The sequence below is a fragment of the Chanos chanos genome, chromosome 2 (assembly GCF_902362185.1).
Source record: "Chanos chanos chromosome 2, fChaCha1.1, whole genome shotgun sequence".
Lineage (NCBI taxonomy): Eukaryota > Metazoa > Chordata > Actinopteri > Gonorynchiformes > Chanidae > Chanos > Chanos chanos.
In genome coordinates this window covers 25377004-25389792 of record NC_044496.1, presented here as the reverse complement: position 1 = coordinate 25389792, position 12789 = coordinate 25377004, and the positions used below count along the sequence as shown (strand labels likewise).

The window sequence follows — 12789 nt, the reverse complement described above, 5'->3', positions numbered from 1 at the left end:
ATTAGGTAATACAGAAAAAACATAACCCAGTTAAATGCCCCAAACATTTAGTAAATCGAAGTTCTCCGGCAACGTAAGAACTCCCAGTTCTTAACCGAACTAATACTTCAGCTAAACACATAGAGCTAGGCGTATACCGATTTTTTCAACTATGAAGAACAGTTAGGCCTACCTGAGTGTGACGCGCTTTTACGGAAACACTTTCACTATCACCTGTAAAATTTTGGATTATGAAACTCTGATTCTTAAGGCCAGACATCAGTGCTGAGGTGTAAGTGGAAACAGAATATCCTTAAATGCCGTGAATACTTGAAGACAATAAACAGGTGTCTCCAAAATTTACAAAGCGCGTTGCGGTGGCAACGCTGTAGCCTACCTGCGCGGGCAGGATAGCCTCTTGGACTCTGAGGCAGTTGGTATAGTCTGCTTAGTTAGAGGAGTGCTGGTTATATATTTATGCAAGGGAAGCATTTTTTCACAGTTTTCTTTTGACAGGCAATTAGCCAAGTTGTGGTATAAACAGGGGGGAAGGGCGAGAACTGAGAGGCGGTTCAAGGGGGCTAGAAGCAGGTGAGGGGCTTGGATTTCACTGGGCGCGGAAGTGTTATAATGGAGCTTTTGAGCTCATCTATCAGTCAGTGAGACTGGCAGCCCAGTAAAAGGTTATTAGTAAGAATACCAAACCATTATTGCAACTGCACGAGCTTGAAGTTATTTCACGGTGCAGTGCGCAAGGATGGATCCTGTTTGTGTTTTTTTTGTTTGTTTGTTTTACCCTGCCGACTGAGGAAGCTAGAGAATTTCTATTCCCAGACGACTGTTGCACATCTTGAAAAAGGATGTTTAAGATGGAAGATCTGAAATGTCCTGTCAGGTTTTTCCAAAATTCGTCATTCAGCATCAGCAGCCTACTGTTCCAACACGAAGGTATGATGAATGTCGGCAGCCCTGAGCTGGATGAAGCCCGTTCTTGCAGCACATTACCACTAACTCGAGCTCAGATTTTAACCGAACAGTCTCCTAAAGTGAGTCGTACTCGAGGTGAGAAATGTGGAATTGATTTTGACGACAGGACCAAAAAATCTCGGTGCCCAGTCCGGAAAGAGAATTTAGGTAAAGAAAAGAAGGACGTCGCAACTGGAGGGACCAACGTGCTACAAACAGGGGACATTGATGGAAAAGACACAAAGATTAAACCCGAGAAGCCGCCTTTCAGTTACAACGCTCTTATAATGATGGCCATTCGCCAAAGTCCGGAACGACGACTCACTCTTAACGGTATCTACGAGTTTATCATGGGCAACTTTCCATATTATCGGGAAAATAAACAGGGATGGCAAAATTCCATTAGACACAACCTGAGCCTCAATAAGTGTTTTGTCAAGGTGCCGCGCCACTACGATGATCCAGGAAAAGGCAACTATTGGATGCTTGATCCATGTAGCGACGACGTGTTCATAGGTGGCACAACGGGGAAACTTCGACGTCGCTCAACTTCTGCTTCTAGAACAAAGTTAGCTATGAAAAGAGGCGCACGCCTGACTTCCGCTACAACTACAGGTCTTACATTCGCAGGATCTTTTTACTGGCCCGTGTCGCCTTTTTTGGCGTTCCAACATTCTGCACATCCAAACTCAAGTGCAATGCCATACGGATCTCACCACAACAACTTTGCCACATCGGTTCTCTCACAAAGAGCGCACCACATTGCCACGACGAGTCCATATACAGACAGACTTTTCCCAGCTGGCCAGGAGATTCCCGTCTTTGGGATTAGCGGTGACCACTGTCGACACCGTCAAGTGTCTGCTATGACTTCGTTTGCTTCTTCTTCCTTACCTTACCCTTTGTCATTCCCCAACTCGTGTTCTTTTAATTTGCTATCCGGTCAAGCCAGTTACTTCTACTCACACCAGGTACCTCAGACTCTAGAATTTAGCCCCTGGCCTAATGAAGAGGCCACCCTGCCCAGAGCATCTTCAGTGGGACGCTTGATACCTGGAAAGACCGCCTCTTTAGATTGTGTTGGAGGGCTTTGTACAGAATTCCCAAATTATTTCTCCACTTTTAACACGACGGGATCACTGACCACGATGACAGTTTCTGATCCGTTATGTCATTAATTACAGTGTATTCTTATTCTTATTATTATCATCATTATTATTATTATTATTATTATTATTATTATTATTGATGTAGCTGTGGTCGTCATTGTTGGTAAATTTTAACTTAGAATGATTAAACTTTAGAAGACGGGTTTAACAGTAAATATCAGAAGTAGTAGATAGTGAATCACATTATCAACGACCGGCATACGTTAGTATATTATATTACATACTGGTGCATGTAAAAGGCTGTAACACTTAAAATATATTTCAATTTTAGAATCCAATAGCAACAACAAGAACACCACAACCACCAGCAGCAACAACGACAATAACAATAATAAGAATAATAACAATTATCATGATTATTATTATAATAATAGGCCAAATGAGAAAACAATTAAATCAGCGTGAGTGTAGCCTTATCTTTTTAATAAGAGAGATTATTGCTCTGATGACATTTTCACAAATTGTCTCCTAAAGCACAACACCAAATCTAATTTATCAATTTGCAGGGACTCTCACTATGCTTTCAAACTGCCAAGAAAATTATGGTAATTTGTGTCTCCGAAACGGAATTTAAAAGGGATTATATATAATACGCTACTAGGACTTGTACATTTAGTCTAAAGATTTAGCTCGTATAGATATTTAGATTATGACAGTGCTTTTTTTCTTTCTTTCTTTCTCTTAATTTTTTTTATTAATTTGTTTATCTGTTTGTTGTCTTCAGCTATTCACTGCAGATAAGGATATTCTGACTGTTCCGCTCACACATCAAAAATATAATCTTAAATGTTCTGATGTTGTCATGGAAATATTCCTTAAATTCTACAAATTTTATTTAGTCGATTCATGTCCTGCGTAAAGTGAAAGAAAGAAAGAAAGAAAGAAAGAAAGAAAGAAAGAAAGAAAGAAAGTAAACTGCACGGTTATAGGGAAATCACCGCATTCTGTCCCTGTAAGAGATTTTTCGTCTTGTTTTACGAATTTGAACCTCATAGCAGATCACTACTACGCTGATCAGTCCTGTATTATCGAATGTGCTTAGAGGAAGAAGTAGACATTTGACCGTATTTTTTTCTCATGCATGAATGTAAGCTATCCACACTTACCTCGGTGAAATCGTTTGTCGTAAATTAGCCAAAGTTTCTGTTACTATAACATATGATTCATGTAATTCATCACAACATCCCTTTGAACAGATCCTGCTGATAGCCATTATGAAGTGTGAAATGTATTTACGCTGACATAGATCTGATTTAGAATGCCTTTCTCTTAGATGCGACCTTCTTATAGCTACACGACCTTACTCTGTTTCAATAAAATACTGAAATGACATTGTGGTAGAAATATTTTACTTGTGAAAATGCTTTATTATTGCGAAATCACATTTTTTGTTGTTGTTGTTTTTTTGTTTGTTTGTTTGTTTGTTTGTTTATAAACTTTACCTTTATTTTAAAATATATTTTTATGAGTAATGTGTTCTCTTTTCTTTTTTCTTTCTTTGTTGCTTGTTCTTTTATGCAAGAGGTATAGGTACAAGAGGTAATTTGACTTGTTGTTTAAGATAGCTAACGTTTCATCTCAGACTTTCAAGAAATTAATTCTAATTGGAAATCATCAGGATTAGAAATAATCTCACAACAAAAATGCAAAAGTGGGAAAATTTTACACCGAGATGAGGCACTCTTACGAATGATTTAGGTCATCATTGTTTATCCACCAATCTCAAAAATATCAGATTTTCTTCCTCTGCAGAGGAGATGAATTACCAAAAATGAGTGACATGTATGGGGGTTTGCTCTAAGTTCAATGAAGCCCAGAGGGCATGCAGCTGGTGGCCCAAACCTAAGCAAACACACACTCCTCTCCTTAAAGGAATACGCCCTAACACTTCCTCTAGGGCACATGCATGCACCTTTTGTATGAAGCCAACATACCATAGGTTTTATATTTACATTAAGATATATTCAACATAACTGTTCCACCTCTTACACAGATTGAATCTGTAGAATTTTCATCATAACTTTATAGCTGATTTTTCTCCCTGACAATTGTTATAACATTTTACAGGTTATTTCAGCAGGCATCTGGCATTTGACTATATCAGCACTGAATTAGTTCAGGTGTAACAACTGATTAGGCCGCCGTACTGCCATTGACTTATAGCAGCGACAGCACTTCATCTGATGAACTGAACGATGCAGTTGGGAAACCATGATAGGTTTCATTCAGAGTTCCAGTTATTGACAAAGAGTGGTCATTAAAAGCACTGAGACTCATATATATCTGAGAGTAATGGCAGTGGGGAAAAAAGTGTAAATTAAGAAGTGAAGATGAGGAAAAAAAGGGTACAGTGGGCAAAGGAAGTTAAAGTATAAAGTTTTTAACTGTTTTGTAATGTTTTAATGATATGATATAGATTATCTAAATACATTAACTCAAGCTTGCTCGGTATTTAGTTCTATTCTTTAAGTTGATTTTGGTTATTTAGCATCATTTGATTTTATCACTGAGAAGCAGACAGAAAATGTAGTGCATTATTCTGCCATGATATTTTTAATGTTCAATTAATTGTGCGCCGAAAGCAATTCATGGAGTAAAATTCTTAAACTAGAGCAAGAACTTCAGATAGAAGTAGACAATTCTGCCTGTTTCGATATTCCACTTTGAATTCAGTACTTCTCAGTACTTGTGAAGGCTGACATGGCTAATGGACAAATCTTTGACATTTACTCACACAATCCAACTGGTCCTCTGTGGTGGATGTCTCCTGAGTGCTATCAGAGACTTATCTCAGTAATGAAGTAGGTCTCATTTTTCATGGGGGATAAGCCAGGGGAGAGAGAGAGAGAGAGAGAGAGAACACCATTGTGCTTTAATACAAAATAGTTTCACATATGTTATTTTACAACATACTGCAATTCCTAATATCTCAGTTTAATTGGATGGAATCTTATCCCACCATAGCAATATTTATATATGATGCAAGACAACAAAGTTGTTTTTACCCCTGTTGTAGTTGTAATATACTCTCAGAAGTACCTCACTTACAATGTCACTTTCAAAAGCAATATACAGCCATCTACAGACAAAATCACATAACAGATTAACATCAAGACTGATCACTGAATAACCTCAGGCCATAAATCCATAGTTTAAAAGAAGCCCGGTGGCTGAATCACTGAGGTTAGTACATATCAATAAGAAAATGTTTTCTGTGAAGACATCTTCCTCAACCAAGATGCCAATCACATTAAGAATGGCATTGCTCTCAGAATGATCTCATTCAAGTGCATCTTCTGTTACCAACATACATTACGTCACCTTAGGGTGAACTTTCTCTCACCTTTCACAATCCGAGAGAAAAATAAAGAGTAGGATATATAAATGTGAAAGAATGGCAAAGAAGGACAGCTTTCTGGAGCTGTGCCTTCATCAAACAAAAGAGACTTTATAAGAATCTGATTGTGTCTCCTCCATATCAGGTCCTGTCTCTAACTCAGACGTCTGCGGTTGGCACAGGACACTACAAGTATGTTTCAATGTAACCTTACAGGAACAGTGTTGGCAAACTGCGTGGTCAGATACAAAAGATAACAATAACTTGATTACTACAGACTCATTAGAGAGTGGGAGAGAGAGGGGGAGAGAGAGAGGGAGAGGGGGGGGGGTGAGCAATATGCCCTAGAGGAACTGTAAAGTGATACTGTTTGCTGTTAATTTTATGTAATAAATAATATCTTTTTAGTGACAGACAGTGCTAATAACTTTAACCACTCAATCACTCAGCTCTCCTGTTGAGTAAGCTGAAGGAGGAAGGATGTTAATCTGAAAAAAGTGGAGCCACGCGTTGCCATGTTCCCCAAGGGATACAGAGGGCAGCTGTAGTGTCAGTGAGGACCCTCCAGACAGACCACACACACACACACATATACAGAAGCTGAAGGCATTCTGGGTTAGACAAGTTCTTGTTGTGTGCAACAGCTTCGATTCGTGCTTAGGTTCCAGAGTCTGCTCTCTATCTGAGAGGAGAGCTCCAGAGAGACTCTGTGGAAGAACAAAGTGGGAACTGAAAGGGTTAAAGTGGAAAGGACTGTACCACAAGGACTCAGGCCAGAGGTTCATGCGTTTCTTTAATGTTAGTCAGGCTTAAAGCCAAGTCTAACGTTATGTTCTCCAAATCTGCACTCCGCAGGTATGATTATCTCTGGCTGAGTCACCAACCTGTGAAATCACATGGGTGGGTTTATGCTCCCCTGGGCGCCCACCTGTCTCTTGCCAGTAAGTCAATCCCCCATAGTCTCGACACACACTCTCCACTCACACTTGTGTCTTTCTCATCCACTTACTACACACAACAAAGATGTGCCTGTTCAGTCTTTACTCCTGACCCTCCTTCCCCTATAAAAGCTTCTCATCCAAGATAGATTTTAGACCCACATTCTTTAGAATATTTAACAATACTAATACTAATGAATTATTCTGTTTAAGTAAGATCCAAGCAAACTGGATCACGATCTAAATATTTAAGATAATTAGTTAAATGAAAAGGTGTGTGATATGTGGCAAGTTAGGAAACATGATATAACAGGTTACATTGCTTTTAATTGTGGGAGAGAAAAAGTCCGTATATTGCAGTAGGCCGCCTGGCTGGATTAAGCGCGCAGCAAGGTACATAACCCAGAAGTAATCCAGTGAGCTGCTAAACCTTGCAACCCGGAAGCAAATGCGGACATATTCGGTGCTTTAGGAACGTGAGTCGTGCTGACGGGAGTATTGGCAAACTCGTTTTGAATTTATAATCAAATCCACCATCATGTAAGTATAGGGACGATTATATGGAATTATGCGTGTTTAGGTTCGTTGCTTGAGACTGCAGAAAATAGCAAAATTCTATAAATGAGAAAACAATTCAGTACTAGTTAGTATCTCGTTAGCTGACAAGCTAAGTAGCACAGTAGTAGCACCCATTCAATGGCGACGAATCTTAATATTTTTCTGTAATTAATTAGTATTTGGTGATAGGCGTTTGGTGTGATTTACCATAATAATGACACCGAATTTCATTTGCTGAAAATTGTATTGTCTCATTTTTAATGAGTATTCGCAGTGTGTGTCCAGTGCGCCTTTGTTCACTTTCAGTGACTATGCTGGTAGCGATAATGTACAGGACGTTTAGAAACACATATCAAGTTGTTGTCGAGTATAAGCATTTTGAATAACTACTTTGTGGTCGTAGTTTCAGCTCGACTGCCCACTGACTTCAAGATGCATTCGTGTATGTTCGTATATGAGATCGTGTCACGTGAAAACTTCTTTTCTTGGCTGGGATGGTTGTGTTGTATGGACTGTTGAATTCATATGGTACTTAGATCTTGTCCGACAAAACAAAATAAATGATCAAGGCCTATAGAGCTCCTAAAAATCACTGAATCACTGCTTTCCCCATGTTTGTTTGCAACACTTATGCACTTGTTACCGTAAATTGGCTTTTTAAAACGTGTTGTTGTGCTCAGGAGTCTATTGAACAAACCCAAGTCTGAGATGACTCCTGAGGAGCTGCAGAAACGAGAGGAAGAAGAGTTCAACACTGGACCCCTTTCTGTGCTCACACAGTCCGTCAAAAACAACACACAAGTCCTTATTAACTGCCGCAACAATAAGAAACTACTGGGCAGAGTAAAGGCATTTGACAGGTAATTTTTTACTGTGTAGTGTATGTGACCCATTGAAATGAAACAAGCTGTTTGCATCACATTTTATTGTCATGTTCCTTGTTTTTCTTATCAAATCTGATAATTGCAACTTTGCATTCATGGAGATTCTTGCTCTTTATCATTGGCAAATGCATTTAGAGCTGTTTTACAGAGGTACCCTGAAGTGCTACGCACTAACTTGAAAAAAAAAATCATTATAATACTGACAGGATGTCTGTCTAATTGTCCTACTCTGAACTCTGTGCAGGCACTGTAACATGGTCCTTGAGAATGTCAAGGAGATGTGGACAGAAGTACCTAAAAGTGGCAAGGGAAAGAAGAAATCAAAGCCAGTTAACAAAGATCGTTACATCTCCAAGATGTTTCTCAGGGGAGACTCAGTGATTGTGGTGCTGAGGAACCCCCTCATCACAGGGAAGTAAATGACCACTCAGACTAAACAGCGTAGGCAAGCCCAGCCTGGATGGACCATTCACACAGCAATATCAACATGTCTAATGCTCTGGACTTTCTGCTGATATGGTCATGAATGCATCTAGAACTCCAGGAACAGTTTGCTTAGGCCTAATATTACGGCGTGCTACCATGGCAGGAGATATTAAGAGGAAGACAATAGTGAGAAAAAAGACATGAGTTAAGTTGAAGATGTTTGCATCAGCTCTGGATGTATGTATGAGAGGTTGTGTTGTAAAACTGAAAGCCTTTGTTTGATTTTCTATGTGGAACTGCTTTTGTTTTTGGTTTGTTTGTTTTTTTCTAAATAAATGTGTGGAATCACATAAAAAGACAATTGTGTTACTTTTCTTTTTTTGCCCCCCCCCCCCCCCAAGGTTTGTCTACTATCATCAGTTTCCATCACATTGTGCTCATTTGTTCAAACCTTTAATTTCAGTGACAGAAAACCCAAACTGTCATTTTTGGATCCATCCTGTTCATCTCACTCCTGTGTTTTTCTCCCTTCCTCTCTTCTGCTCTGCACCCTTCACTTGTGTCACTCCTCTTGGCTGTGTCCCTTCACAGCAGCTTGGGTATCAGTGTTGATTTCAGCAGGCAGCACTCAATAAGTGACAAACTGCCGTTTAAAGGCTCCTGCAATATTAATGAGACCAGATGTGCTGACAGTCACACCACACCCCTTTCCTCCATTACAGCCCCCCCCCCCCCCCCCCCCAACCATAAACCCTCTCTCAAAAGCAACAGTTTCATTAAAGTAAATTTGGACCCTTAAGTCAAAACTGCATTGTTATATATATGTAACTCTTGAGTTTTTACTGATACAAAAATTATTTGAAATCCCATTTGATTTTCCTTGATCACTACATCTTTGTGAGACTGAGGTAATTTAATAAAGCAGACTGTTGGTGACTGGGCCTAGCCTGTAAACACAGTAGTGAGTTACGTAAGGGAGTATTACCATTAGTGAAGGGTTCATAATTTCCGGTATAATCTCGGTGAGAATTTTGTGTGAGGTCATCAGTTAGAGGGTGTTCAGAGAACTCCTGCCACTGACAGTTTCCCATGCTCCTTACTTTCGTCTGGGCCAGGAAGGCCACGTGAAGCCTGGGGCTTTCCTCCTGCTCTGCCCAGCCTGTCAGCAGATGCACGATCCTCATCATCTCACATCTGGGCTACCGCACCTGGGAGATATGTATGTGTGTGTGGTAGGCCTCGGAGGCTCCCCCTTTGATTTATGATTTACAGGTGAAGCTCCTACCTCAGATCTTATCTCAGACAAATGAACTTTAAGGGTCTGCTCAGAGTTCAGGGTTTGCAAGGTGTAGTTCTTGGGTTTCAGACATCACTTTCTCAACCCCAACAGGGGATTTGAGTATTGTTTGTGTATAGTGGTGTGAAGTTTGCAGTGCAAGGGGTAACATAAATATACATCACTCGTGAAGGACTTAATCCTTAGACAGGGATGTCTAGAGGCCTGTTCTTTGGCAATTTTCCATTTGTTTTCTGAACATATTTACATGTTATTACTAATAATTTCATGTATGTGTTCTTGACTTTGTGTGTTGGTACCAAAACAGGATTAGGCCTACTGGCATTCTCAAGGCACAAGAATAACATGAAGAGGAGAGAGTATCTCTTACATATGTTTTTCTCAGGCTGCTTAGAAACTTGTGAATCAGTGTCCATAAGTTTGTCAAGTTAATCTGCTTTAGGGGTGACTGATCTTGGCAGGAAGGGGTATATTTTATTCAGGAGCTAGGCGGGCAAGGAGAGGCGATAAGAGGGGAAGTGTGATTATGATAGCGATCGGTCATGCGTCAATACTTTGCCTCCTCTGTGCAATGCAATACCGTCGCCCGGCGTGGGACTCGCTCTCACCATCGATCGAGCACGGAAATCTGAACCGCCACAGTTTGTTTCCAAGCAGCTTCGCTGCCTGAGTGTCAGGGCTGCAAGACCAGGTGTGGAGTGACAGAGGGTGAATGACAGCACAGTCCAAACACACACACACACACACGCAGCTCACTGCATTGCAGTCTCTAGGCTAGAGAACTCCTACCTTGCAGTATGGGTAATAAATTTAGTTCTCATAGAACTCTTTGCTGTGAACAGTTGAACAGTAGAATGCAGAAGAAATATTTTTGATGACTGGAGACAGTTTGCTTGTGAACGAGACCAATTAAAAAAGAATATTTAGAAACAAACTAAGTGGCGTTAGTTTGGCCCCAAAGTTGTGACTATACACACAGGATAAGTCCATCACTTCACTCTTACCATGGAGTTTTAAAGGAGATGGAAAGAGTGATGAAGTGGGTAAAGTACATTTACATCATAAAAACCGTATTTTCGCTGTCCCACATACATTTTTGCTTTGCAATGTGTTGTGGATCCTGTGCCAATGTATGAGAAGATTAATTTTAGAATACATCACCAGTTTCTTCATGTATTATGAAGCTTCTTTATGGCCTAAAATATTTAGCATAATGTTGTCTCTAATTTGCTCTGAGTTGCCACGTGAGACAGGTTTGTTAAAATGGTGGCTGTGGGGTAAACTTGAAGTTGAGCCAGTAACTCAGCCATCCACCAATCATAAACAGTCTTCAACACTAGCAACCATTTCAGCCAGTCCTGACCTCCACTGTGTTATCAGGAGTCATGAGCCCTAAGTGCCCTCCCAAAACTGATGTACCGGGGTCCCAAGCATTGGGATGTGTATGACGCCAGTACACAGGACAGTAGAGGGGGTTGATGATCATGAAAGAGGCCAAATTCATGAGAAAAAACTTATGGGAGGTCAAAGAGTGAGCATTCTACCTTCCTCTTCAGACAAAACAATGAAGGGCTCTTTCCCAAAAGTGATGTGCCATTCAAACTTCTAGGATCAAGAAGAATCAGAGGGACAGGCAGAAGAGAGGAGAAGTTTATATTCCTGTGCAGCCTTGACAAGAGAGAGAGTGGGGTGGAGGTGTAAACTCTGAGCAGTCTTTTTTTGTACCCTTAATTGGTGTTTAACTGGGCTTCAATTATTTTTCACACTTTTCATGAATAAAACTTTCTGGAAGTGAGATGAGCCTTAAAGTTATTCTCTTTCTTTGTATAATTAGGTGATACAAGGTGATATCAAAAAAGGGAAAAATCCTCTATTTTTTCAATAGAAACAACAACTCATTGTTTCATGGCTCCACTTCCACATATGCTCAGTGGGGCAAGATGAGCCAAAACACCACTTTTGGCAAGCCATAGCTTGAAAATGGTTTTTAAGAGAAAATTCTGCCTAATTCTGCCTAAGCATGGCATACTAAAATACTTGTAAATGATTTCACTGTAGGGACATTTTTTTTTATCCCTTTACGACACATTTTGCAAAAAAAGGCTTGACAAACCCCACTTTACCCCCGAAATTGTACAACTGCAGTTGAAAGAGACAAATGATACATAAATACATAGATTAACAGTTATGTCATAATTTAATAAACTTCAGTCATGTTCGGTAGCAAAAGAGCCCATTCCCAATCAGCACTGCGGCCTTGCCAGGTCCCTTAACAGAGCACAGATGTGTATAAGTCGCCATCTTGTGGTCTAAAATATGTAAATCAGATGTTTCACTAGATGGCGTGCTTGAACTTCTGAATCAGTTCAAACCATCAGTTTACCAAAAATCTCTTGAGGCTCAACGCTTGAAATAAGGCATGACAGACACTGCATACTGAACGGAAAATTCTTTGCGTTTTCAGCTTGTATACTTTAAAAAAAAAGTATTTACACTTTTTTAAACAAGTAACTCTATGAACATTCCACCAACTCCTTGTTGAGAGATCCCCAAATTTCTGTTTGAGGTCATTCTGCCCTTTTCCCTCAGATGGGGTCAACATTATGGTCTGGGTCAACTCCTTTGGGTTCAGTCCAAAATTCCTTCAGTTTTCCTCTCACTGGCAATCAGCCCAGTGCACAACACACACCACACACAGACACACACACACACACACACACACGCATACACCAACACACACAAACACACACACACACACACACACACACATTCATTCTCCCCATTGTTTATTCCTATGTTTGCCATTACTGTCTCTTTTTCTCATGCACTCTGTTTTGTCTTAGAACAGGTCCACTGGTATTTCACTGGTATTTTGGTATGAGATGCTGCTTATCTCTGTCCATACAATCTCACACCACTACTTTGAAATATGACTAATCAAAACACTCAAAGTTGAGGATACACATATCAGTGACACTTGGGTAAGTTTAGTAAGCTGAGTAATAATTGCAAGGGTTATGAACAGGATGTTTTTGACAATCATGAAGTTTCAAAAAAAGCTTCGAGGTTCAGAAAACAATTATCCATAGTTATGTTTTGTTTAAGACAAACCAGCACATTTGCACTATTTTGTCTGTTTTTCAAATCACTTTTTCTCTAGTGACCAATCCAGAGACTGGAGGCAAAGCCTACATGCATGGCTTCCCCTAATGCTTACCGTATTGCTGAACACTCT

General features: G+C 40.0%; 2 protein-coding genes across 2 annotated transcripts; both read left to right on the top strand.

Annotated features, from left to right (window-relative positions):
* The first annotated feature begins 1181 nt into the window (after positions 1-1181).
* foxg1c (forkhead box G1c) lies at positions 1182-2123 on the top strand. The gene has a single exon (XM_030765198.1). It carries the CDS (start codon positions 1233-1235, stop codon positions 2121-2123), a length of 891 nt encoding a protein of 296 aa, XP_030621058.1. The 5' UTR covers positions 1182-1232.
* Positions 2124-6855: 4732 nt separating this feature from the next.
* snrpd2 (small nuclear ribonucleoprotein D2 polypeptide) lies at positions 6856-8595 on the top strand. The gene is made up of 3 exons (XM_030765909.1): positions 6856-6929; positions 7628-7807; positions 8076-8595. Coding segments are annotated over exons 1-3 (357 nt in total). The 5' UTR covers positions 6856-6927; the 3' UTR covers positions 8251-8595.
* Positions 8596-12789: the final 4194 nt, after the last annotated feature.